Source organism: Carassius auratus, chromosome 11 (genome assembly GCF_003368295.1).
Source record: "Carassius auratus strain Wakin chromosome 11, ASM336829v1, whole genome shotgun sequence".
Classification (NCBI taxonomy): Eukaryota; Metazoa; Chordata; class Actinopteri; order Cypriniformes; family Cyprinidae; genus Carassius; species Carassius auratus.
The window spans coordinates 8,163,054-8,190,944 of record NC_039253.1 but is presented as its reverse complement, the minus strand read 5'-3'; the positions used below and the strand labels follow the sequence as shown (position 1 = coordinate 8,190,944).

General features: G+C 37.9%; 1 protein-coding gene across 1 annotated transcript in view; it reads right to left on the bottom strand.

Annotated features, from left to right (window-relative positions):
* LOC113110919 (semaphorin-3F-like) overlaps positions 1-27,891 on the bottom strand; it is a 62,317-nt gene that overhangs the window by 33,647 nt on the left and 779 nt on the right. Inside the window, exon 2 of the mRNA XM_026275209.1 lies at positions 25,719-25,860. Coding sequence (XP_026130994.1) covers positions 25,719-25,830 — 112 coding nt within the window. The 5' untranslated portion in view covers positions 25,831-25,860. The remainder of the gene's footprint in view (positions 1-25,718; positions 25,861-27,891) is intronic.

Below are 27,891 nucleotides of genomic sequence, written 5' to 3'. Positions count from 1 at the left end.
ACCAAGTGAGACATGTTCCTGGGCCAACATCGTTGTTGACCCTGGAACAACATTGTGATTAACCAATCAGATTTGAAGAACCAGTTCATAGATTTTGTGACGTTTACGCTTAAAATCAGTGTTTGGTGCTTGTACATCAGTGTCATTCATCTATCATTTCCTCTGATTTTAGGGATTACTCATGGTTAAGGTTAGGTTTAGGTGTAGGGATATGGTTAAGAATATATTTTTGGAGTAAAATGGTGTTCCAGGGTCAACAAAATTTGTTGACCTAGGAACACATGGAACTTGGCAAAATCAGGACGTGCGAACCAAAACGGTTTGCTTATTAACATTTCCATTCCACAGAACAAAGAAAGTCAGTCATACAGATTTGGAATGATACGAGTAATTAAATGATGGCTGAATCCCCCCCCCCCCCATCTGACAATCCCCCTTTAAGGCCTTTAAAGTTTTAATACTATAGCATTATGTGACCCTCGTCGATGCTTGTCCATGTAGAACAGCTTGCCATGTCTGCGTGTGGTACAGTTGGCAGAGCAACACACACACACACACACACACACAGATGGCAGCAGTTCAACCCACTGCATGCCGCAGTGCACTTGTGTTATTGTTCTGACAACTCGCACATGCTGATTTCCTGTAAGACTCAGATAAGAGCTCACAGAGAGTAGAGAGACAGAAAGCTGCATTTATCCCTAATATGTTCCAGGCGGATGTTTCACCTGATTCATATCTGAAGTTCTGGAAGCCTGGCTGTATATGAGGTAAGCGGCGTCTTTATCAGCTCACAGTACAGTTTCATTAATCCTGGCGCTATGACTCACGCCGTTAAAAGGCAACATCTTTTTGTGTCATAAATTAATACTCACTCACTCTCTCTCTCTTTCTCTCTCTCACACACACACACACACACACAGACAGAGTTGTTCTTGGCCTCCAGGATCAAAAGATGATACAACGGTGAAGGAATGCTTCTAAAACTACTGGAAAGCAGGTCTAGCATACTCTTGCTGTTTAGTTTGGACCTGTTTTAATCACAGATGAGAGCAACAGAAAGGCCATTATAGAACACAACAAGTGTGGAGTGGAATAAAACACAACTGTTTAAAGACAGAATGTGAGAAAGTTGCTGAAAGTTCAGGTTTAAACACATTTCTCCCTTTACATTTTAAAAACTTTATAACAAAAAAAATAAATCAGGCACAGTTATAAGGTTATATGGCCAAACAGCCATGCGCCCCAGTCTGTGTGATCTTACAATTCTGCAGCATTTAGGAGGTGTGCAATTCTTTTGAACTTTAAAAAGCACATATGTTTTGAGGTGTTTTCAGGTACACTCTGTTTCTCCACCGGGGATTTCATCTGTAATGAGCACATCTAATAAACTACATCTGCTGATGTCTTTCGACCCACAGACTGAACCCACAGCCATTGTATGAGTCAAATCAGATCTGTTTCAGTATAATTAAAAAATGTTTGTGCCCATCATCATGCATCACCACCTCCAACACATCATGCAGTCTGCATTTTTCTATTCTCAAAGATATAATTACAATCCTGTGATTGTGGGCATCCGTGTGTGTACAAAACTGAGCAACAAACGATAAAAAGGCACCCATTTGTCTAACATAAAAAATACACTTTTAAAGTCTTTTAAATTTTTTAAAACATCAGAAATATATTCTTTGCAAATATGTAGAAGTGTTAATAAAGTTAATTAATAAATACAAATAAATAAATGTTAACAGAAATTAAATATATAAAAAAATAAAACAAATAAAACATTTGTGTTCTAGTACCCAAGACAGCATTTCATTTTTTTTAAATAAATAAATAGATTTAGTTTAGTTAATTTAATCTAAAATAATTAAAACTTAAATAAAAAATAGACATGAAAAAATAAACATCTAAATTACTAAAACTTTAAATAAAATAAATTAAACGACAAACAAAATGTAAAAAAAATATATATATATATATATATGCATGAACTATAATAGTATCTCAATTACACTAAAATAACACTGGTAATACCTTTTTAATTCCTTAACCATCTTTATCCAACTTTTCTTCAAAATGTTGCAGAGTATTTGACCTGAACGAGAAAACTGGCTATGGATAATAGTTTATGATAATAGCAGTCTAAAACCTACTTTACCACCCCTTGTGGCAACAGCAAGAACAAAATTCATAATACAACACAAAAACACATGAAATTGAGCTTGCATGGCTAGAGGAATTTGTAAACAGGCAAAAACATAAGCATAACAACTCAAATTTAAACCACTTCTTCCTTCTGTTTGATATTAAAGATGAAGTGAATGACAGGTGAACTCAATGACAGCATCACTGGTGTTTAAAACCACACATCTGATGGAAAATCCATTTCCTACAAGAAGAGCCTGAATGTCAATAAACCAAAGATACTTTCAGTGCACAGTATCTGTTATGAAGTCTGAATTGTGAGGGAGAGAGACAGCTTGCTTTGAATTGGACACATCTGTGAAAACATAGCTCTCTATCACCACAGACATGTTTTATTAACAAGCGTTCTCTCAACAGCGATCAATCTGGGTCGTCTCCCTCACACACGCGTTGCCCTCATGTGCCCTGACCTCAGGAGGGTGGGCCGCCTCGGCTGTCCAGGGATCAGGTGTATGCTAGAAAGAGACCTTTTTATGATCAACACAATATTGCCAAGAATAGACTGAACGGATCACAAGATATTTGAAATGTGGACGACGTATGATATTTGTCTGATAAGGGTGAAAGAAGAAAGAAACCGAACAGCTGTTGGACTCTCCTGTCTTTCTCAATCATAGAGAAATACTCATTCCCGCCAATGTAAATACATCAGGCTCACAGCGGCAGGGTTTAAGTCATGAGGCGGCAGCAGCAAAGGCTGCTTGAGCTCCAGATTAATCCAGGATTAGCCCCGGGGTCAGAGTCACTGACCTCGACCTGAGCAGAATCAGGAAGCAGGGATTGCAGAAACAAAGTGGCATTACTGCAAGGAATCCAAATGAGGATTCCAAGCGAAAAATGAAACAGAAAAAAGAAAAATACACCATATAGTTCAACTTCAGTAACATTTACAGGTCAGCCAGGGTCAGTAAGATTTTTATCTTTTTAAAGAATGCCTCAAGGTTGCATTAAATTGATCAAAAATTACATTTAATGTATAATGTTACAAAACATTTCTATTTTAAATAACTGCAGTTCTGCTGAAATTTCTTTCAAAGAATCCTGAAAAAAAAATGCAAAAAAGAAAATAAAAATATGATAAAAAAAAATTTTCTGGACACAAAATCAGCATATTAGAATGATTTCTGAAGGATCATGTGACACTGAAGACTGGAGTAATGATGCTGAAAATTCAGCTTTACCAAAGGAATCATTTTTAAAAAATATATTCAAACAGAAAACTGTCAACTAGCAATAATGTTTCACTGAATTTAACATTATTTAAAATATTACATTGTTATACATTATTTCAATTTCAGCAGCTGTTTTAAATTAGTGCCTAACAGTTGAGTTAATAATATTTTTAACTGATGACAATTTGAGATTCAGGCTGCGAATGGACTCCGAAACAAATCATGATGAACGTAGTAGTTCTATTGCCTTTTTTTTTTTTTTTTTTTTTGGTCTTCTGAGAATACAGGCCACCCTTATTTCGTTTACACACTGCCAGAACCCATATACGCTTTCATCGTATCAGTGAGAAGATGTTTGACTTGGCCTGGACCAGAAGGAAGTTCAAATTCAGCAATAATGTTCCACTTCACTGATGCTTGTTATTATTAAGAACAGCATTTTGAGGACTGCACTGGAAAGGTTGAGCCTAAGCTCTCAAAACAAAAACGTGAGAAAAGGTTTGATTTCATTTGACGTACTTTTTTCCATTCAGGTGTCCAACGTGACATACTAATATAGTTTTGAATGTGTCATGAGAGTCCATGGAAGTTTTGCATTTACGAGAAGAACAGATGTCTGCACCAAAGTCCCGTACTAAAACGGCCTCTCAAAGATGCCGCCACAGGCAGAATTGCGACATCATCCTTGATACGAAAACAATGCCCTCCTTAAATAAACACAAGCACTAAAAATGACCTGGGGAAATGGGAACGGAGGAGAAGCGCTTCGTCAGCGACACAAATGGATTTTCAAAGCACTGAACGACTGAGACTAGCAGGTTTTCCCCAAGAGTTCCTGTCTGTATCCTGTGACATGTCGACGGCTAATTTACAGTCACGGACATCCAGGAAGGGGATCTCTGGTGACCCTGGAGGTGATGGGAATCGGTCTACGTACACCCCGGTGAGAGCGTCAGAAAGTTGAGCTATCACAACAGAGGTGAAGGGGACATGGTTTGTCAGAGGTGGCTGTGGAATTGTTCCTCCGTTTCCTCCGAGGCAGACGGAAAGGAATGGCAAAAGTGACAAGTCATTGTGAATGATCTCCATCCTTCGGTTTACCGCCCGCTGTGTGGTATCTATAGCGCTGCCTCAGTGATTGTAATCCCCACCTATGGGACCCGAAGAGTCTGTATGACTGTCGCTTTTGTAAATGGAAAAAATTACATATAGAAGTGAGTCTTTTCACACCGTGCATCCTATAAGACCTTTAAGAGCCAATGCATGAGAGAATGCCAGCATTGGTGTTAAATTTGGCAGACGCTTTGGATGCGATCTGGGCTGCATATGTTCCGTTTCCCAGGCCAGACAGGAAGGAAGTGGGATTAGGATTGAGTCAACACGTTCATCTATTTCGCCCAGTCGCTCTTCCTCTCCGTTTACGCAAGCACTCATCTGAGAGGGAGGCGATTAGCTGCAGACAAGCAGCATCAAGGTTTGGTGCGCCACACGTTCACCCGGCACCCCACAGGCATTCTCCCGTGGGAATAAAATGGCAGATGGTTAACCCTTTCAGGACAGGTTCTGTCACCACGGGAGGGACTTTATTCTGAGGGAGAGTGGGATGCACAGGTGTCACAGAGGTGCCCCTGCTGATAAAACCAGTAAAATGACCAGCTCAAATACTCTAAGAATTGCCTGTGTTAACTTGTTTCAAGAAAGGGAAAGACTGATGCAAGATCTGTCCAATGAGGGTGGGAAAAATTATATGAACTTATGCTTTAATTCTATTTTAAAGTTATACTTTTATACTGTACCTAGTTCACCTAAAAAAATTAATTTTATAAATTTGTATTCACCCTCATGTCCTTATTATTTATTTTTCACAACAAAAATAACAGTTTTTCTTTCTATACAATAAAAAGTGAATAGATGTTGGTCTTCTAAAAAAAAAGCTAGAATTCTCTACATTCAATCATTTCTATAAAATACAATAAAATGAATTAATAGATAAAATAATTAATAGAAAAAATTAAAAAGAATATCAAAGTCAAAAATGTCTTTGTAAAATAAAATGAGGGAAAAAATAAATAAAAACAAAATAAATGCATTAAAATGAATGAATGAATAAATTAAAATAAATAAATAGATTTAAATAAAACCAATAAAGAAATTTGGGTAGCACTTTATTTTACAGTCCTGTTCCTCGTGTACATACTATGTACTTATTATAGTAATTACAATAACTATGTAATAACTAGGTACTAACCCTGAACCTACCCCTAAACCTAACCCTACCCCATGTAGTTACCTTGTATTACCAGAACTTTCTTAGATAAATACACTGTAAGTACACTATAAGTACATGTATATACACGTACTGTAAAATAAAGTGCAACCGAAATTTGAATAATTCAAAATTAATTTAAACAAATTAACAGATGAATGTAAAAAGGCAATGCTTCATTTATCTGTTTGGGAAATATAGAGGTGAGGAGTCATTTCACCAAGTAACTCACATAAACAGAGTTTGACCTGCCTGGGAAAGATCTTTTATCCTGAATGCCCTGTATTCGCATATTGCAGTAAACATTCCATTTTAATAACTTAGTTCCTTCCTTTTCATGTCTTTAACAGTCATTCTTATAACTAAATGTAAATGCACTTATGGCTAATTTACGTATACCTTATCAAACGTTTATAGATTCTGACACCTGGATGCATGCCAGGATTCTGTCCACTTCGAAAAGTAAACTGGACTAGAGAAACTGAAAGGAAGGAAGCAGGGCAAGATAAAGCATACAGTAAGTAAAGGAGACTGAGATCTGGGGTTAAAGGGTTTTACTGAGCTGATTTAGTGACTCCCTGTTTGCTGGTAATCATCCGAGAGAGAGAAAGAGAGAGAGAGAGAGAGAGAGAAAGAGTACCAACATGACCGTGACATTGGCAAAAAATAAAAAAGTCTAAAGCCTACTTTAAGAGTCTAAACAGCAAAAAGTGCATGAATATTGAACATAAAACATATTTCCAAACAGAAAGTGGTTCAAGTGGTTGTCACTCTCACTCAAGAGAAGACGGGTGAACCTCTTCCAAATCCAAAACCCAATTATAATCAGCAAGCCTATATTAAACACTCTTTAAAAAAAGAGAACCATTTAAATTACAGGTATGGAAAAATTCAGCCCTATGAATAGTTTACAGTACTGGAGGCGAATGAGGTAACCATGCAATCAGACCTGGCTTGGAAGGTAACTGTCAGATGATTTACAACCCAAACCTTGCCAACTTCAAGACACAATGTTGAACAAATACTTCTTTACATAAAAAATTATATGTTGCTCTAGGGTCCACCCTCAGGAAGAGAGCTTGCTGGCTCATCTAGAGCATGAAGATTAGTAGAAAAGAGATTGCATGACATCTTTAAACGTTCTTCTGGTTACTATCATTTCATAATCTACACTATGTAGGGTGGAATGAGGAATGAGCAATATAACGTTTATAAACTTAAATAAAACAATATTTGAAACTCATAAAAAGTCGTTGAGTGAATGTAATGTCAGTTAGCAGCTGTACGGTGTATGGATCCAAGTGATTCATTCACAAGAACATGAACACTCATTTGTCTTTGTTTAAATAACAGCCAAACTGCATTTGCAGAAAGGCATTACGGAGCGCTACAATTTACTTTCCTGTTGTTTTAAATCCAGCTGGGTGGCTGAAGAGTCATTCCAGGTTTTTAAAAGCTGGTTTGATCAATGATGATGATGACCAATGATGGAACAAATCCAAGACATTTTTTGATTTATGGATACAATTCCCCAGAGCTTAAACTGGACTTGTTGAACTCGTTTTATGTTCTCGCCCAGAAACTCTTTGATATTGATTTACCATATTGCTACACCATCAATTAAGGGCCCTATGTTTTCTTTTTTTCGTAATGATCAGTATAAGACTTCAAAGTTAGGAAACGTTTCACAACCTAGCATACTTTTTCAGCAAAAAAATACCCACATGAATTTCCATGCTGGTTTATGCTGGTCCAGCAGGTGGACCATTGGCAAAAATGTAAGTCTTTCTGGTTAATCTGGTTAACCAAGGTTAATGCCGTGGGAACAATGGTTTTTCCTTACAGGCAGTCTTCGGATAAATTCCTGCAACGACACACTCCATGCGTGTCTCTCGTTGTGCTTTAGATACACAAAGCATCCCGATTAGCTTCCAGCAGGAGGGAGGTCACAGAGTTATCATAGCAATGCATTCATAGATCCAGTAGAAAGGGAGGGTCACAGGCTGTCCAACCTTGTCCAGTGATAGCACACCCACACTTAAACCTCATCATCTTGCACCGCTGTCTGCTGCAGATAAACAGGCTCCATCTTTAACTTGAGCTCCAGATAACACTGCATCAGACAGAATACACTGTGCTGCTATCGAAGCAAATGTGACAAACAAAACCAGAGAAAAATGAGAGGACTACGATGAGACCATGATGTTCAAATTGTATTATGATGCACCCCCCCCCCCCCAACCTGACCAAATCCATCTCTGACACAGTTTGCTGTTGGCATAATGGACTCTCGCATGAGCTGTCTGATACAAAAGAGGATTTGCCAGTTGCTATTGATTTTCTAAAGAGAAATGCAATGCAAAATGCAATACTCTTGATTTCCAAAGGCCAGTGAACATGAGTGGCCTACTGTTTTTTGCTGAGAATTGCATTTTAACAGCAACACAAACATATCCACTTTCAGTATATTAATATTTCAAAATATGAGCTTTGAATCAGAAAGTTGAAATGCATTTAAAATAAAAATGCCTAAAATGAAATGCAAAAAACATTCATGCTCTTATTTTTGAGGTAGCATTTATCATATGAGAGCAATATAATCCTTAAACTAAAACACAAAGATATGTTGCTTGGACTAAAAATCATACGCCTCTCACATACTTTGATATCTTGGTTTTCCAGGAAAGTTTGGATAGGTACAGTACATGATCCAAATACACTAAAAATCCAAGGCCCAGACTATGTATTTTATGAGGATTCCAGGCCTTATCATGAAGTTTAACCACAATTGCAGCAGCTCATTGGATGAAGCTCACAAAACATGTCCAGGTCATTTAAAATAATGTCACAATGCAAACGTTTTGCAAAAAATATAAAAGACCACTAAGCGAATTTACACAGATGAAATTTTCATGAAAAAAAGATTTTAAAATATTAAAACTGACAAAAATAAATAAATACTACAATTATATGCATTTATTTATTCATGCACTTATGGTAATGATAATTCATTTAATTATAAATTAGAAGAAATGCAGTAAAAATGTGGAGAAATGCAGTAAAAAAAAAGAAAATAAGCAAAATGTACAGTAGTTTCTTATGTCTGTAGAATGAAATTTGACCTAGAAATGTTCTTGATCAGTTCATGCAAATCCCATACAAGATAAAAAAGAAAAGAAAAGTGAGATCTGGATTTCTAACAAGCCCCAATCCTCCCACAGAAGTGCACTTACAGGTCTGTTCTCAGGAGAGGGAAGCTGAGAAGAGAGAGCTCTCATCCATCATCAGAGGTTTTCCTGGATTAACCAAACCTCATAACTTCCCAGTGCCGAACAGTGGTGTAAACCTTTCCTCCCTGCCTTTTATCATCCGAATCCCAACCATCCATTCTCCCAATCAGTCATTAGGAGTAGCCTTTGGTTGACCTCACACTTCCAATTAATAACAAGAGAATAAGTCAACACTACCTTCTTAAAGTGCATGCACAGACAAACAGTTTCATGCAGATCTAATCTATTACCCAAGGTGCAAAGGGAATAAAATGCTAGTTACTGTATGAAAAAGAGGACAGAAAGAAACATGTAGGAGGACAGGGTGTCCGCATATGAAATATACAGACCCCTGGACTCATTACAGAAACATAAAACTGAAAGCCTACAATACAAGCTCAAGTGAACATGACAGCAATTCAGCATTCATTTTTAAAGATTACCTCTGCAGTATAACTATTATTAGTATACAGTCAAGACATTTATTTGATTAAAAACACAGCGACCATATTGAGTAATATTACTACGAATTTAAATAGCGTTTATTAATTAATTAATTTATTTTTATAGCCTATATTTTAAACTAAAATGAAACAACTGAATTCAACCGTCCGCCTCCAGGAATATCCAACCATAGTTGGGACTGTCAGATATCGGCCCAGAATATCTCCCCCATCTCAAAAACTTCCAGCCCCTGAGGCTCAGGTCGCACACATTTGGGATGAAAGATAAACAGTGAGGGGAAAGAGTGACAGTCAAATAAATTAACACCCATCCGAGTAGCTCGTTTATCTTTACCATCTCTCCCCTACCAGCCATCTCAACCCCGACAAAGCCTTCCACCTGTCAGAGCTCATACCAGTTGTGTATGATTGACAGGGGAAACACCCAATCACACTTGACTGGCAGACAGGACATCCTGAACCATGACCTGACGGTTGACCTCTCACCTCAAGCAGTCAGGTTGCTAGACAGCCGTAAGATAAAGACATAAGATACTGCAGTACCCCCCCCCCCCCAAAAAAAAAAAAAAATGTTTGAGTTAGCATCTCATTTAACATATAAACATGTGATTTTTTTTTTTTCAACAAAGTTAGCCATCTCCAGGGTCTTATTTTCGTTCTTTAAGTAGCAAAGACTTAAGCAGTTTTACACCAAGGTGATCGTCTTTAAAGGAAACCATCAACAACAAGTCAATTATGTGGTATAATAAAAACAATGAATCAGAAGCGTTGTAATAAAAGCTAACTATGCTATATAATGAAGTACCTATAGCTAAGAATTTCCAATGCCCATTAAGTTCCAGCGGAGGGGACAATGAGCGTTATTTCTAAATCTTGGAGGTAAAGATCTCTCTATCTGGGTCTCTGGTCACGGTTGAGCAAGATCAAGTGAAGAAGAACCTCCCTTTTTCTCATACTCCTTTGTGACTCCAAGTTTTTGCGAATTAAGCATAAAATAAGCGTAACCGGCTCCATTGAGAATCCCCCTTGTGCAGCGAACGAGATTAATGAAATTCCCACACAGTGCCAAAGCGAACAAATACCTAGCGTCACTGAGTTAGCCATTAATATGGCTTGTTATTGTTGGCTTCATTTTTGCCACAAAACAGCAAAACCCTCATAAAAGCTCATAAATTTCCATCACAACAGTAATATTGAGAGGCCACGTCGAGGTAACTTCTCTAATTACTGTCAAACTTATTACTGTTAGACTAAATTTGAATACGTTTTTAATAATGGCCATCTACTGCAAATGAAAACTAACCAAATTTGACTTGAAATTAGCAAGTTGTGGAGTAATGTTTTGTGAGCAAAACCCCAAATCTCCCAAGTAATTTTCTATCGCAATACCACAAAGCTACCTGCAGCATTGGCATGTAATCTGTCTTACTCTTTTAATGTAACTTGTCGGCTACGTCCAAAATTTGAATAAATTTCTAATAATGGCCATCTACTGCAACCGAAAGCTAACCAAATATAGAATAATCTATCTTACTCTTTTCATGTTTACATCTTGTCTACATCCTTCAGTCAAGATAGCAGAGCTCAAAGTGGAAGCTTCTCTTTCTCTGGGTAATATGCTAATCTGATTTGGGATAGAGCCAATGATGTTTTCCTACTTGTTTGTTGTGTTTCGCTTTTCTTCTGCAGCTTTTCCAGAGATAACAGCGCGCTACAACAGAGTAAAAGAGAAAGACCGCCGAGGTGCCACCCCATGATTTTCAGCAGAAAACATTTTAATTGCTTTAGCAATTAAGCAAGATGCGTCAAAAACCGAGCATGCCTAAAAATTCCCACAGCAAGACATTAATCTGCCTCCTCTGGCAAAACTGTTCCTCAATGGAACGAGCAGCCTGCGAGAGGAGGTGGTGTTTAGTTATCTAAGAGAGAAGAGAGATGCAAGAAATAAAAAGAAATTAGGAGATAACAGAGAAGTATTGTGTTCATTTTCATCAAAAAGACAAAAACATGTATAACTATGTGTAATCCCACTGTGTCAGTATATTCAAGCATATGGATTTAAGACCACAATTTTTAATTCAATCTATTAAGCCAATCAAAAAAAAAGAAAAAACACCATTATGTAAAGAGTTTATAAAGGTTATTCAGCTACTCAATAAGAGCTCAAACTGTTACATTTCTGCATATAAACATACAGTATAACTAGAAAAGAATTACCTAAGGAAGACATCCATAGGACAACTAATAAAGATATTGTGCACTGGTGCTCTTTACAGGTGTGCCAAGTCTGATAATGAACACACACACACAGACAGAGACACACACACACACACACACAGAGAATCTAGTTGGTACATTAGAGTGAGGGGAATGGTATCATTCTTCAGCATCTTGTTCGGCAGATTACAGCACAAAGCATTTTATTAAAGGGATTAAGTCGTAATTCAATCCTCCATTGATTCACAGCAAGCTTGGGCTTATGGATCGTAAAAGAGCCTTTTGGCTGAAGATCCCTGAAGCGTGTTTTCTTTTAACCTTCATATAGGCCTATGTAAGACAATTTGGATGAATTACCATTACTTAATAAATCCCCATGTCTTAATATGCTTATTTAGTCTGAAATGCAATAACTTTCTCAGACTTATTTTCCAGTTTGTCACCAAGGCTTCAATGGCTTCCATAACTGATTAACATAAAACAGCATTTAAAAACCATTTTAATTCAATCAAAATATTTCAAAGGGAAATGCAAGTTGATTTTATTGATTTGATCTAAAATTGATTAGATCACAAAAAGCTCATCACAGGGGAATAGAAAAAAAACTAATTTCAGTCAACAATAATATCCAAAGTTCAGTCCAATCAAATGCAATTAAAACATAATAGCTACTAAGTAATAATAATAATAATAAAGCAAATCCATTGTACTTTGCATTATGTGAAGATAACACTCACATCTTTCTGAATATGTGAGATAATGTATCACTGAATATCTATATCATATTTTCATCTGCAATGTCCTCTTCAATGAGCCACTCCATCACACTCCATCTTATTTTCATCTGCTATATTTGCAGTGAAAATGTATCTCGTCTATTCAGAGACTTCACACTGGCTATGCGAGAAAACAGTCTTGTTCAAACTAAAATAATAAATGTGTGAACTCTAAAACAAGTTGGACTCTCTCAGATCTCTCACAGAACTGAACTCTAGTCCAAAACCAACCGTCCGTTTCTGCGTAGAGCCGAGCCATTATAAGCACAACTGGAAATAATACTATCGCCTACAGAGAGACATAGCGAGAGAAACAAATTGAAGTCTATGTTGAGAACTGTATGAGCCTGAGATGACAAGTTTTAAACACATAATATTTTCCAGCGGTTTCCGTGACCACCGGTTTGACATTCATTCATGATGTGATGACCATTAAACAGTACTGGACTTGCGTGCCCTCTTAACCGTGGCTTGTCAAAACTAAGAAGCAAATCATAGAAGAGGTCATCCATCTAGCTGCACTTGAAGTTTCCAGCAATTAATTCTGTCACATAGAGTAAAGAGCGGTGAAGACCTTGGCTACAGTGGAGCAGCCACAAGATCAGTGCTTTTTCCCGCATTCTAATGAAATGCCATAAATCAAAACAGATGAAGGCTGTTAAAGTCACCTCACAGTTCTTTTACATAGCTAATGCCAGAACTGTAACTTGTTAGTTTTTTCCAAGCCTGAACTGCGACCACTTTGGCAATGCAAGCTGGCACAAAATCTCAAGAGGGAGTGATGTTGGTCTGTCACCTCTGGACAAATGTGTCCTGATATAGAGCAGCTTTGGGCTTCAGGTAAGAGATTTATAGAAAAAACACTGGTGGAAACTTGGCTGGAGTGTATGTTGTATTTTGATTAACATAATCATAAGCCCCTTTCACACTGCCATTCCGGCAAATACACGGGTAAAGTATTCCTGCAATTGTTCCCGGGTCGCTAGATTTTGCACTTTCACACTGCCAGTCATTACCCGGGATATGTGCGTGCTTTCACACACAACCCGTAAAGATCCCGTAACGATACATGACATCAGGGCGTGACGTGTAATGTACGAGTCGATAATGTTAGGCACGTTATACTTTCACTGAAGCAAGCAAACGATCTTGGCGTCAGCGCGGAAAGTGAGGAACTAACTGATCTCTGCTTCATTACAGTTTGCACTTTTTTTTTTTTTTCGCGGACGTTGATCTTCCTTCAAAACAGCCGTAAAAGAGTCGCGCGATAATGTGCATCATCACTTCGACATGGCATTAGATCTTGCTTTTGTTCACACACCGCTCGTCCCGGGTTGAACCCGGCAATGTTACTAGGTCCCCGACCCGGGTTTAATGCCAGAATCAATCCCGGGACGTGGTTGCTTTCACACAGAAGGCGACCCGACAATGTTCCGGCAATATGCCGGGTCCAACGTGCAGTGTGAAAGGTGCTATAGTGATACCACAACTTTATCAAGCAAAACATGTCCAACCTCCACCATAATCACTTTGACCAGTATTTTTATTTTTTATTAATTTATTTATAAAAAAAATATTAATTTTATTAATTTTTTATGTATTATTTATTCACAATATTATTCATATTATTGTTATTTAATCAAATTGAATATGATTACATTATTATTACTGAACCATAATTGATACTATTGGTACTTTTTGAACTTTGGCTTTAACAGAAAAAGGGATGTAAACACAAAGACACGGGAGTAAATCTTGCTTGGTCTTTTAAAGAGATCCTCTGACATTTATTTTCCCAGGAGTGTCATTAGAAGCTGCTGAATCCCTGCTCATCATTGTTATCTCTACACTGCTATTTAGTTCCAATCAATTAAGTTGCTCAATTCTGCGTCACTGGGACGAGCGCTGCTCTTTTTGCCTCATGGTGCATGATGAACATTTGGAACACATCAGTACTGAATTATCATTTTAAAACGGTGCAACATGATAAACCTTCAAGCAACAAATCTTCTATGTCAATCTCTTTCTTACTTGATGCCCGGAGTTTATCATATTTAACCAAGGTACATGATTTCTATTGGGTGAGTTTCTTTGTGATGGGTGTCCAACATATTGTAAAAATACATACAAATAAGATGCAATATGAAAATAGCTTTCCAAAAAAAAAAAAAAAACGGTTTCTGAAAGCACTGGGATATTTAAATAGTCCACCATCATCGCTGCAGCTGTTCTACTAACTAATTGATGGAGTTATTAGTCAATTCTTGCAGAAAATAAACCAGGAGAAGTGGGTGATGACAATCATAATCCCGTGGCAGTGGTCACACACTTATGCGTTCACACAAATGCAATCCCTCCGAGTTAGGATATGTTCTTAATGGCAGCGAGAGTAAAAATGATGGCTTCCACACACATCTGGAGCGCAGCCTGATTATACACTTGCTTCACGACACCCAAGAGTCACCAGCACACATTTACTCAACAGCCAGAACATAGACTGTTACTCAACGCTCATATTAACATGTGTGAGCATAGAAGATAAATTCTAAACATGTCCAAACAGGACCAGCGAGGCAGGGAGATTGCTGAGGCATCAACCTTAAGGTCTGGGGGGAAATCTGATTCCTACTGTATCCCCACCCTGGACAACCACACAAACACCATAACAAATTCAACTCCGGCCTCCTTCCGTGCACACCATCCCCTTTGCGATCTCTTTCTACTCTGGTCTTTGTGTGTCTCAAGACCACTGCTGTCTTTCCCTCACTTGTACTCATCCCACGTGTGTTTTCCAGAGAAAGGAAATGCAAATGTGCCGTTTCCCCACTTCTCTGGGAAACGCCACAGGGCGCCTGGATTGAGAAATTAAACAAAGTCGCCATGATGCATGGCAGCAAAGTGGCAATAAAGTATTCATTAACAACCATTCAGACGCTAGAGGCAACAAGTGGTTGTTAAGAAGTTAAACAGGGACTTTATGCACTAAAACCTCCCCTGGGCTTATATATTTACAAAACAAAAGAGCTCTTTTGATGGGTCTCGCAGAGCAGTGCACCTTGCTCGGAGGGAAACAGGCCCGTGTGAATTGGACTCAGGATAAAGTGCAATTACCTACTGAGTGGCGTCGCTTTGATGTCAGAGGAGTGGGTAAACACAAACACAACCAGAGAAAAGGCCCATCATGTTGCATCTTGAGGGACTCTGGTCTCAGCCAATAGCAACACGCTTTATGTTCCAAAGGAGTTCCCACGTTTGGAGGTGAAATGACAAAGATGTCAAAACAATGAAGAAAGAGGAAGCTGGAAATCTCTCCTCTACTTATTGTTACATATACATCTGGAGTGGAAGTGACCATCTTTATAATTAAAATCAATACAAAGGTAATACATTGACAAAGTCGGGCCATATATATTAAACTAATTTATTATTAAATTATATAATTTATTTAGATTTAATTTATGTAATTAAATGATAAAATACCATTTACAAAATCACATTATGAATCTCATTCTCATTCTTATATCATATTATTTGACTAGTAATAAAACCTGATTAGTAAAATGACTGGAATGTTGATGAGATATTACCCAATTATTTCTCATAGATCTTGATGCCAGTTCAATGGCATATGTTGTTGGCATATGTTCAAAATGCCTTAAAAAAATCTTAATCAGCATTTGGCTTTTATAATGTGACATAAAATACTATATTTAGTGAGAAATAATATAAATAAATTTTAATTAATATGAATATTTACTGGTTTAATTTTTTTTTTTTTTTTTTTTGTAAAGCTACTAAATTCAGTCATATATTATGAATATTTCATAGATCATGGATCATTTATTTGGAAATTATAAGACATTATATGTTATGTGCACTGAATGCTCTTCTGAGTTTTATGAACAATTAATTTCAAATCATTAATATCAAAGTTTATTTTTATCACAAAATTTAGCTACCCTCCTATATTTCTAGAAGTTCATAAGTTAGAGGCTAATGTGTATGTATGTGTGTGTATGTGTGTTGCTCTGTGGCACAGTGTCCAAGGCACTCATTGATTGAAAATAAAGGCCCAGTGCCAGTCACACGTCCACCCCCAGATCTCCCAGAATGTGAATGAACTGCTGTGAATGGAACGATGAACCCACACAAATGCCCTCTCACCACTCACGCCCGCCCTTCTTATGGATGAATGTGGGGGCGAGACGAAACAACAAAAACATCAACAACAACAACCAGGGATGTGTGAAGCCCCACCCCTTTTTCATTCCATCCCTCTGCACCCCAAGGACTGCAATACGCCCCCTCAACTCCTAGCCAATTCCACGATCCACAGGGAACTTAAAAAAAAAGTTGATCTTCTCACAAAGCCATACCTCCACCCATTTCCCACCAGGGAGAGGGGTGTATCGTGGGTGGAGGGTCAGCAGTGGAGAGGGAGGGTCTGGCATGGCTTCAATGAGAGCAGATGAGAGCTCATCTTCTTCCATGACAATTGCCTCCCACTCGAAAAGCACGCAGTGTCGGGTGACTGAAGAACGTGAATCAGCATCTCAATGAAGGCATCAAAGGCTCCTGATGCATGGGCTGACGCTGAGATCAACACTTCACAAATTTAGTTTCCTCTTCACTATTGGTTGAAATAGATGGATAGATGGACTGATGAAAGAAAGCCGGAGGGTTAGAAAACATTTTTTTTTTATGTATTATATGAGCAAAATCACAAGTTGTAAGAGTTGGACAGTGACATTAAATAAAATGTCCCTCTTTCTATAGAACTTATTCAATTTTACTATTAGTTTGACCAAATTATTTACCAAACATGGTCATTGAAGACTGTCATTCTAGTTCCAATTGGCTCATTATTTTAAGAATTTACAAGACATTTCTTCATTTTACATGGTTTAATCCAGTAAGAGATGGGAAACTTAATTTTAGAAGTGAATCCAGATCAGCTCTAGAATCTAAATCTTAATCTGAAAGTATTTGAGATGGGCAGATCTGGTGAATGACTGACAGAGTGCTGATTAATGACGCCAAGCTCATTAAATAGAGCATGCTCTTGACCCCATCCCACAGAGGGGTCAGAGCTTCTCCAAAACCTCACAGGAGGATGTTCTGGGAAAATATACCAAACTCTAAATGATAATTAACTGAAGACACTATTGCCTTGCAATATGCATAAAAATCCACCCGTACACTAAAATTACTTGTAAACTATATGAATTAATACAATTTTGAAAAGCTCTCTACAACTTATATTGTCAAGGTCTAATCATTATAAACGCAGTGGTGTTGTTTCCATTGGTAAATTAACACTTTATTCTGGCCAGTGAGAGCACAGTTGTCAATCTCGCTGACATTGGTCAAATGCTGGCTAAGACTGGATGTGAGAGACAATCCCCCAGTCAAGACCTAATTAAGGCTTGCTAAAATCACCTCTCACCTCCCACAGTGCAGTCTCATCTTATTTTCCACTGCTATTCGACGCACCATGCAACAAACACGTGTCAGTAATAATCACACGCTCTTAATCCCACAAGACCATCATCCTATCTGACACTTTAATCTGAGAATGGTAGCATTAGATCTAAATATACCCCATTTAAATCTATGGCAGAATTCAGAGCCACAGGCACTGCACATAAAGACAAGCCTGCGTCAGTTTTCTAGGTCATTGAGTTCACACTTCCAATCATTGCTCATTTGCTATTGTTAGTGGACTGAAGTTTTCTGTATTTCCTATATAATAGCATCTATAGCTGAATCTACAAAACATCAGGTTTAACATTTTTCAACATTTTTTTTTTTTTTTATAACTGCACTTTATATATTCATAGTAAATTCAATAAAAATCAATACATTTGTATATATATTTTCAGATAAATGCAGTACAATAAATACTACACTTACCTATAAATGACTGAAATAAATATTATTTTTCTCATTGCAGTATGGAGAACTGGGGTGCTGAAATGTACTTGCGAAACCTGAATTCTTAAGTTTAAAGATCTGGTTTCTTTTGGACAGATGTTATGAAACCCACAGATATTCCCAGGGTAATATCATGATTACAATGAATAAAATAATCCACTCAGTTACTAGGATAAGTAAAACATGAATGTGATTTCCTGTGTCACTCTCCAGTGTGGCAAATACAACAGATGGAATGAAATAAAGTGTGGAGTGGCATCTCGGAGCGTTCCTGCTGAGGAAAGATCCCAGTTTTAATCACAGCTGAGCTCTGACAGACGGCGAAACCCAAAACCCCCAGTAGCGCACAGGTGAGGGTCCAGAAGGGAGGCCACGGTAAACCTAACATCACTCTTCCTGTGAGAGCTAAAAGTGTGCACTGCTGCCGCTCCATGAATTCAGAGTTTTAGGCCTTTCTGAGATTACCCCATTTCAATGGATAAGACAAGAGAAGAGAAAAGAGAAGGGAATGGGGAAAGAGAAAAAGAAAAAGAAAGTAACAGACATAAGAATAGAACAAGACAGAATGCGAGAGAAAATTACATAAGAGCTAATGTAAATTCAGATGGTCATTATCACCAAATAAACAAGACTTGTAGTTGTATCATGCTCAGGGGGTTTATTTTGTGATAATGACCAGCTGACTGTAATCCCTCTTATTTCATGGCTACTAACCAAATAAACAAAACTGACTGAAATATCAAATACTAACCAAATATGAAATATCGGTTTAAGTTGAAACTACTTTATTATTTGAGAACAAAACAAGACATTTAAACTAGCACAGCTGTGTAGGAACCCGGTTGCCTGGGACAATTTACAAAATATGTTTTACCTCTGAATGCCACGACTGACCAATCAAAATCAAGTATTGCAAAGAGCCGTGGTTGATAGAGAACATACAGTCATTTAACATTCCTGACCTCTCAAATGTATAAACACTTCATGAAGTGATAATCCACATGGAGTTGTCCATGTGTGTGTTACTACAAGAGACACTTCATCTTCACCAGGTGTCCACATAAACATCGATCTCCTGCATCTGCGGACAGACCAACAGTAAATTCTGTGGAACACACAAACAGAGCCACACACAATCCATGTCCCAAAATGAGAAATGAGGGCCACCCATGTGGCTTCTGATATGCAGATGCACATTTAAATATCCAGTGTTGGACACATCTGACTGGAAGATGTGACTAGAAACATCTTCTTCTCATAGTAAGTTCACCGACCTTTGTGCTTTTCCCTCACATGCTTTGGATTACACGCCGTTACACTTTTTAAATGGAATGGAACCAGATTGTGGGCAGAGTTGCTTTCACAGGCTGTTTGGTTTAAAGTCACTTATGCTTGAATCATAAAAGAAAAGTCCAACCAAAATGAAAATTATATTATAATTTACTCACCCCATGATATTCTAAACCCATATGAATTATAGAACTATATAAATGTTATTGGAGTTCTCTTGCCTTTGGCTGGGAGATTCATCATATCACAGCACTCCGAAGCTTCCTCAATCCACACACTGAACCGGCTGACCTGAAACCGGTGCGAAAGGGCGCGATAATCCTCTGACCTCACTCTGAACGCTCGCAATGCATCCTCAGGTTTTTTTTTTTTTTAGGTCCAGCTGCTGCGTATGTCCTGATGAGATGCACACAGGCTGCATTACAATGCAGCTGCATGGATTAGAGCAGTGGTTTGTGGGAATGCTGAGCTCAAAATACATCATCATATCACTTCAGATTACTGAACCATGCTGGCCTGTGCAGTCAGATACACTGATAAGGCAGTTGAATGTGGGTTAATGGTGTCAAACGAACAAAATTGTTAGTAATGTTCCCAGTTTTAGAGTGGTCCTGTGCAGAATCTAATTGGTGTATGAAGCAGCTCAAGGCAATTGTTTAGGTTGATTCACAGCAGACAGTGGTTCTCCAAAAATTAAACTGAAACTTTGTAATGCACATATGCACAAATTTCAAGTCAAGGGTGAACTTACACACTTTTAGGAAACTTACCATCCTTAAAATTAAGTGCATGAATAAGATAGCACTTATGTGTGAACCTGGAGCACAAAACCAGTCTTAAGTAGCTAGGGTATATTTGTAGCCTAAGTCAATGCATGGGTCAAAATTATAGATTTTTCTTTTATGCCAAAAATTAAAAGGATATTAAGTAAAGATGTTCCTTGAAGATACATTGTAAATTTCCTACCGCAATTATATTAAAACTTAATTTTCGATTATGTGCATTGCTAAGAACTTCATTTGGACAACTTTAAAAAGTGATTTTCTCAATATTTAGATTTTTTTTGGACCCTAAATTTCCAGATTTTCAAATAGTTGTATCTCGACCAAATATTGTCCTATCATAACAAACTATACATCAGTGGGATGTTTATTTATTCAGTTTACCCTTATGACTGGTTTTGTGGTCCAGGGTCACATATATCAGACAACCAGTTCTGAAGCAAAATCAGCTATCGGACAAAAAAATCATTGATTAGATAAACTTGAAGTTTTGTTTTTGTCAACAAGCTCGAGCCCTTTGCACGTTTGGAAGGGGGCCAGCAAGTCCACACTACTTACCCAGAACAGATATTTTAATCAGGACTATGACCTGGACCATTTTGTGCATGGAGGGCAGGAACACCCTCACAGGGTTAACAGTCTCACAGTCTCGAATGCCAAAGGCCCTTAGAAGTGAATTGGAGCCTCCAGTGTCGCAAGAGAGTGTTTTCCTGAAATCCGAACAGCCTCTGAGGAAATGGCATAGATGGAAAGAAAGAAAAAGGAGCTAGAGAATAAGAAAGAGAGATACTTCCAAATGGCTCTTTTCCTCTCATCATCTATCTGTCTATTCATCCTTATCAGATCTCCTCTTGAGATCCTCATGTGGCCGCAATGCCAGGTTTGAATGATCATTACTCGCTATACACAATACGTCCAGTGTTCCTCCTATAAAAGCGGATACTTAAGAGGCCTGGAGAACAAATCGCTCTTGACTGACTTCATTTTAAATGACCTGATTTTACATGACAGCACAGAACTGTTTATAGAGACTGGATGACATTAGAGACATTATAAGAGGGAGATCATGGTGCACTCAAATTAAAATTAATGCTCAAAAAGGCAGCTACAGAAATGAAGTGCCATCTTTTAATTAAAAGAGCTAGAACATAGAAAAATACTCTAGAATGTGCATGCACATTAGCTGGAATAAGACCTTAAACATAATTTTATGTAGGCTACTTAGATATAAGGGTCTGCTGCCAAACCCATTACCATTTCCACTTGCCCATAACCTGTCCATTTGCGGTTGTGTTCTCATCGCATAAGTGCTGGCAGACACATGCGTAATAGCCTTAGCACATTAATTATAGTGTATTATAACTGTATTTGTTATTGCTGTATTGGGTGTAATAGTCAATGAGACATGTAATGTTCTCAACCACTCTGGCCAAAACCGACACCTTAAAACCAACAGTAGTTATTTTACAAAATTTTAAATGATATCTGCGGGCAACTACGAATGCCACAATTTGGCATATAGAGGTTAACCACATTAGTAAAAATAAGCTGAGACTGGTATGAGGCTCCCTGGTTTTATAGACTTTCTAAGGGTAGATTCACTTAAAAATGGTTACTTCTCAAACTAACTTCTAAATGCGTCACCCTGCATGTATAAAAGTATGGGTATTTTGTCAATATAGTAAACAACGCCATTTATAGACAACAATTCTGCTGATTATTTTAGAACTCTTTGCTTGATGTCAAAGTCATAAATCTAATGTCCGTTTTGATATCAAGTACAAATGAACCAGGCCTTCAAAACAATCGAAAGTATACATTCTTTCAAAAGTGAACGAGTCAGTCTATTGTTCGTTATCTGGCTCGGCTCGGTGTTCATCTTCACAGCTGTTCAGTCAGTGTACTGTTTGAGTGCATGCATTAATCCGGGATATTGGTTTGTTTGAACTCAGAGGGAGTGTCAGCCACATTATAAAAATTAAAAGCTTTAGTCATTTGTGGATTAATGCGTATTGGAGATGCGAACAGTTTAGAACGATACAGTTCGATTTGGTGAACTGGTTCAAAAAGATCCGGTTACATCGAATGATTCGTTCACAAACTGGATATCACAAACTGCTTTTTTTTAACTCTCTCACAACAGACACGGAAGAGAAGACAATGATGAATAAAGTCATAGTTTTTGCTATTTTTGGACCAAAATGTATTTTCGATGCTTCAAAAAATTCCAACGGACCCTCTGATGTCACATGGACTACTTTGATAATTTTTTTCTGGACAGTATACCGTTCACACAGCTTCAATGGAGGGACTGAGAGCTCTCTGACTAAATCTAAAATATCTTAAACTGTGTTCCAAAGATAAATGGAGGTCTTACTGGTTTGGAACAACATGAGGGGGAGTTATTAATTACATAATTTTGCAATTTGGGTGAACTAAACTTTTAAATGTAAAGGTTCTCAGATCGGTGTAAAAATTTCATCTATTCAATAATAAACAGATCCAAGGAGGGTCACAATAATATTCCCCTGAGCCAAACCAGAACAAGCAGCATATTTCATGTGGATGTCATTGAAATCTTTGAAGTCAACTTCGAGCTCTAGTACTGCGTCACAACAGCAACGAGCTCAATGGTGCCATCTATGAATTCTCCTCAAAGCAAAAAATCTTTCAGGTGCGTCATCCGTCTACACTTATCCAAAGCAACTATAACTTACTCTAATCCGTGCTGAACACTTTTTTAAAAGCAGCAATCCTGACATGAGTTCAGCATGAGGGGGACAAGTTAAGCAAACTCTAGAAAAAACTCCCAGTGGGGTGTGTGTGTCCATATGTGTGTGTGTAGTCAAAGGGGGTCAGAACCCCCTGGAGGGAGGCTGGCGACACAGACTCCTTCGGCTCTAAATCAATTGTGCATGCTGGGTCACCTTTCTAGTCATAGAATTAAAATCACACATTCAAACAGCATCGATTTGCATTAAATGAGCTGTGATTGTGATCGATAACCCCCTGTTGGTTCAAATGCATACAATATGACGTCTGGATGCAGTCAATGGTTTGATTGATCATCACTGAATCAGTGTCATTCCACTTACCAAAACAATCCATTTCTACACCAGACCAAACAAGATTGGGTTTCTCCTAAAACTCTTATGGAAAAGGTACCACATCTGCCACTGGTTTAAAAACCCTCACCGTTGGCATCATGGGAGATTTTCCCGGGGGAAACGACCTTGATGAAGTTCATCACAAAAGGGAAGGAAGTTGCAAAGCTCAAAGAACAATCAAGATGTTTTTGATTTACTCTCCAAGTGGGGTGGAATCGCTTTACTAGAAAAGTGAGCTGCTTTTGTAAAAGTGGGGTTCACAACTCCTGACCTAAGAAGTGGGTTGATAGAGTAAATCAATTTAAGGCATCTTAGACAGTCGTACATTCTAGTTTTATGAGCCTCAACTTGTTCAGTTTGGCTTGGTATACTTCCGTCATGGAGTTCCTGATAATAATAGCACTGTAAAATAGAAAACTGATAACATATCTAAGAGTGGTTGACATATTGACACAGCTAACTTAAACACAGAAGGGTTGGGTTTTAGATCTTCAAAGCTTTGAGAACAAGGCTATTCAAGGAAAGTTTTAGAGAAACGCTTCAGTGACCATATAACGCACATGGACCGAACTCAAATAAGAATGGAGGTTTAATAATCTTAAAATGGGTGTGTGTTTGACAATAATTAGCAAATTCCTGTGCGTGCTGTGAGGTGTTATGAGCCTGAAAACAGTAGGCCTGCAGTTTGGTGTGGACGGCAGGTGCGGTCTTATGATGAGGTTTGCAGTCACTCTCCAAAACCAATTAAAAGCGCTAAATGGGAGTTTGGCTCCAGAGCTCTGCGACTGCAGAATCCAAATACTGCTGCGCCCTGCTTGACAGGGCAAGCCAGTAAGCAACCATTCAGCTTTTTCCTAGAAGAACAAAGTAATTGGCAAATTCATGACCTTTTCAGCAATAACCACATTACATCCTGCTGGCCCCGATATATTAAACGAACAATTTAGACATCATGGAGCTAATCAAAGAATGTGGGTAATGCAAAGGGATGGGGTTCCAGCACTGCACCGCTTCATGATTTTAAATATTTAAAAAACAACTGGATCTACAAACACACTTATTGAAGTGTTAAATCCATTTTGATTAAAGCGGAAAAAAAGCCTTGAATAACAAGCTGTGCTGCCCGGCTTTTGTTATTAAGTCTACCAGTGCATTCTGGTCAGGCAAACAGGGGAATTGCTTGGACCCTTCTCTCAAACAGCAAATCGTAGGATGGATCTCCGGCTGTGTAGACCTGGGGCATACTGATGTGCGTAGCTGATCTTGACAATTTAACTTTATGCTTTTTAAACCCCCAGGTGCAGCCGGCCAATTGAACTCAAAGATTTTCAATGGTTTTTACAGCACATTAGGTTCAGCAAGAACCATTTGTCACCGGATAAGCTTCACTCTATGGACCTTTTGATTTAAAAGTAAAAGGATTCCAAAAAGGTGGTTACTGCAGCGATGCCATAGAACTATTTTAGACTCAATGAACAGTTTTTTAAAGAACCCCTTTTCACTGTAAAGAACCTTTTGAAAAGCTTTCGTGGATGTTAAAGGTTCATCATGGAACTAAGGATGCTAGTAAAGAGTGTACATTACTTGTTCTTCAGATCAGAATGGAACTGATTGACTCAAATTCTTGTTCTTGAATTTAATGAGACTGTAAATTCCTTTATTTGTAGGAATAAGCATTCATCTCCGAGAGCGTTTAGGCCCGGTGTTAAAACAGTAGACTCATCTGCAATCTTTTCATCAATAACATCTCACATCTCCCATTTTGCATCTGCTATCGATTATTTCAGAAATGTGCTTAAAAACACACTACTGAAATAATTGAAAAGGCATGTTTGGTTTTCTGTATATTTCTCTGAACCGTGTTGAAGTTTCAAAACGATTGTTTCTTCAACTCTTTTTTGTGTTTTTAATTACTCTGACACCGAATGAAAGTGGACACAGCTGAATAATAAAAATGTAAGATGTTTGACGGGAAAACCATTAGAAAAGCACAGACGGTTTTCACTCATTCAGCGTGCGGTTAGATCGGAGAATCCGTCTACGCAGTGAATTTCTTGTCGAACCTAGAACATTTATCAACTCATCAAATTCAGTCATGAAAACCAGAAGGTAGCATGTGAGAGAAGTATATTTCAGAAAGTTCGCACAGTTCCCCAAAACCACAGCCCACACAAACAGAAAGAAAACCAGAAGCCCATCATGAGAAAGCCAAACAGAAATGTACTCTTACCTTTGAAGGACAAGAATACCCGAGGGGCATTCTGAGGTTCGCTGTCCGAACCCAATATCAGGACTGATAGAGCCAGGAGAACCTGGGCAGACCATCGACTGTCCAACAGCATGGTGCATCCGTTGGAGTCAGAAAGACACAACTGCAGAAAAACACATACTGTATTGTGAATAATATGATGTCACTTACTTCTTTGCATGCAAGTTTATGCATGCCGTATTTCAGAGCAAAAAAAAAAAAGAAAAAAAAAAAAACTGTAAGCACTACGTTGTATTCAAATTAAGCTACTCTCATTCTTCAAAGCTTAAACACGCCTCCTTTCTATGCAAATTAGGTTCATTATTGTTTGCACCTTGAGCTATAATGGCACACTATTTTTTTTTTAAATAATTGTGTAAATTTTTTATGGCAATATCATCAAATGAAGACCAACAGATTGAGATGGAAAATATTCAGTAAAAATGGGAAATTCATGCTAAATACATTCTCTTAACATCTAAGCAAAAGCCAATGTCATATCCACAATTGTGTTCGCCCGTTGTATTCCAGATACTTTAACTTTCCATATGTTTTACCTCTGGGCTACCTTCAATAAGAGAAGCTAAGGGCCTTCCGCAGTAAACATTTCACCAAAAAATAAGGGTTTGGTTACATTTGTTTGAAACATACAGCAAAAGGATTTTCCCCATGAGAGTATGTTGACAAACCCTACTGCTGCCACATACAGTAGATGGATCTCTTTCAGATGGACAGGAACAAGGCTGCCACCCATAGAGGGGCTGCACTCATGTTGCTCAGTGGCAGCGTGACACATAATCCTAAAAACGTGAATCGGTGCGGAACTATCTCAATCAATGATACAGTTCCCAAAGCACATGCTACTGACATTGATCACAAATGTATGGACAATATATTTTAATTTTATTATAAAGGAACAAACATCTCAAAAAACAGAAAAGTACAACTAGCGGAAGACGATCAGTCCAAAAAAGCGCTGCTTGGCTGCAGAGCGTTTATGAGTGGAAGCAGCTGTTTAAACCTCAGCTATTTGCAGGCAATTTGTTAACTGTCCGGCTGTTTATCTAAATTCTCTGCCTCTTTACCTCACACAAGCCAGTGAAATTAAACAACAGTTATATGAACACAAGTGCACACAGACACAGTCCGAGGAAAGCAATTACGGATACAGTCTCACAAAAACACTGAAAGAATGGATCAATACATACACCCCAAAATGTATGGCTTTTAGGGCATTTTTTTTTATGAGAACAGTCAAAATATTATGTGAAAAATTGTTGGATAGCAAGAAACATTCAGGCTGTTGCATTCAAATCTCATTCTTTTATTGATGCTTTAAACTTAACTCCCACTTATGGGGAACTTTATCAACAGTTAAAGAATTTTAACTGTAATAAAATAATTCCTCAGCTACTACATTAACACATATGAACTCTTAGTTAATAAATTCCGATATGAATACATTAAAATAATAGCTTGCCATTTATTTAAGCAAATCTATAAAACAAAACGAATAGAAGGGGCTCTTCAGCGACTCATAACTCAACAAAATCGAATTTGGCTTGTAAATTTAGCCTTAATGGAAGTGCAAGTGCAAGTTGTCAACATTCATAAAGTCTTCTGACTGATCAGCAAGTTGACTGGTCTCACTTATTTATTATGCAACTCTTTCTACAAGTTCTTATTCTCTTTGGCACTACAGTATCTATATGTACAGCCCATATCTGCATTTATTGTGTTTGTTTATTGTTAGTTTGACATTTACTCTGGCCCCTGGAGACATTGTATGTTGTTTCTTTTTCCCGCCACTCAGCAGAGCAATGAAAATAAACTATTTTGACTCTCTTAACTGCCTATTGTGCTGTTATATATACAGGAGTGCTCGGATAGCTCAGTGTATGGTTACCTTCTGACAGACAAAACACTGGGAAACCTCAAGAAAGAAGCCTTGCGAAGTAAAGCAGCTAGGTCTAGCAGTGGAGAGTAGAAATAAGGGATAATACAAATAATGATAAGGTTATTTAGTGTGCCCACTGGGATATTATTAGCTGTTGTGGGTAATGCAACTTAAGAGAATGAGTTATGTTTAATTTAATCAATATTAACATTACATTTTAAGCAGTTTTTGAGTCATGTGGTGTGACTTTACTGCTAT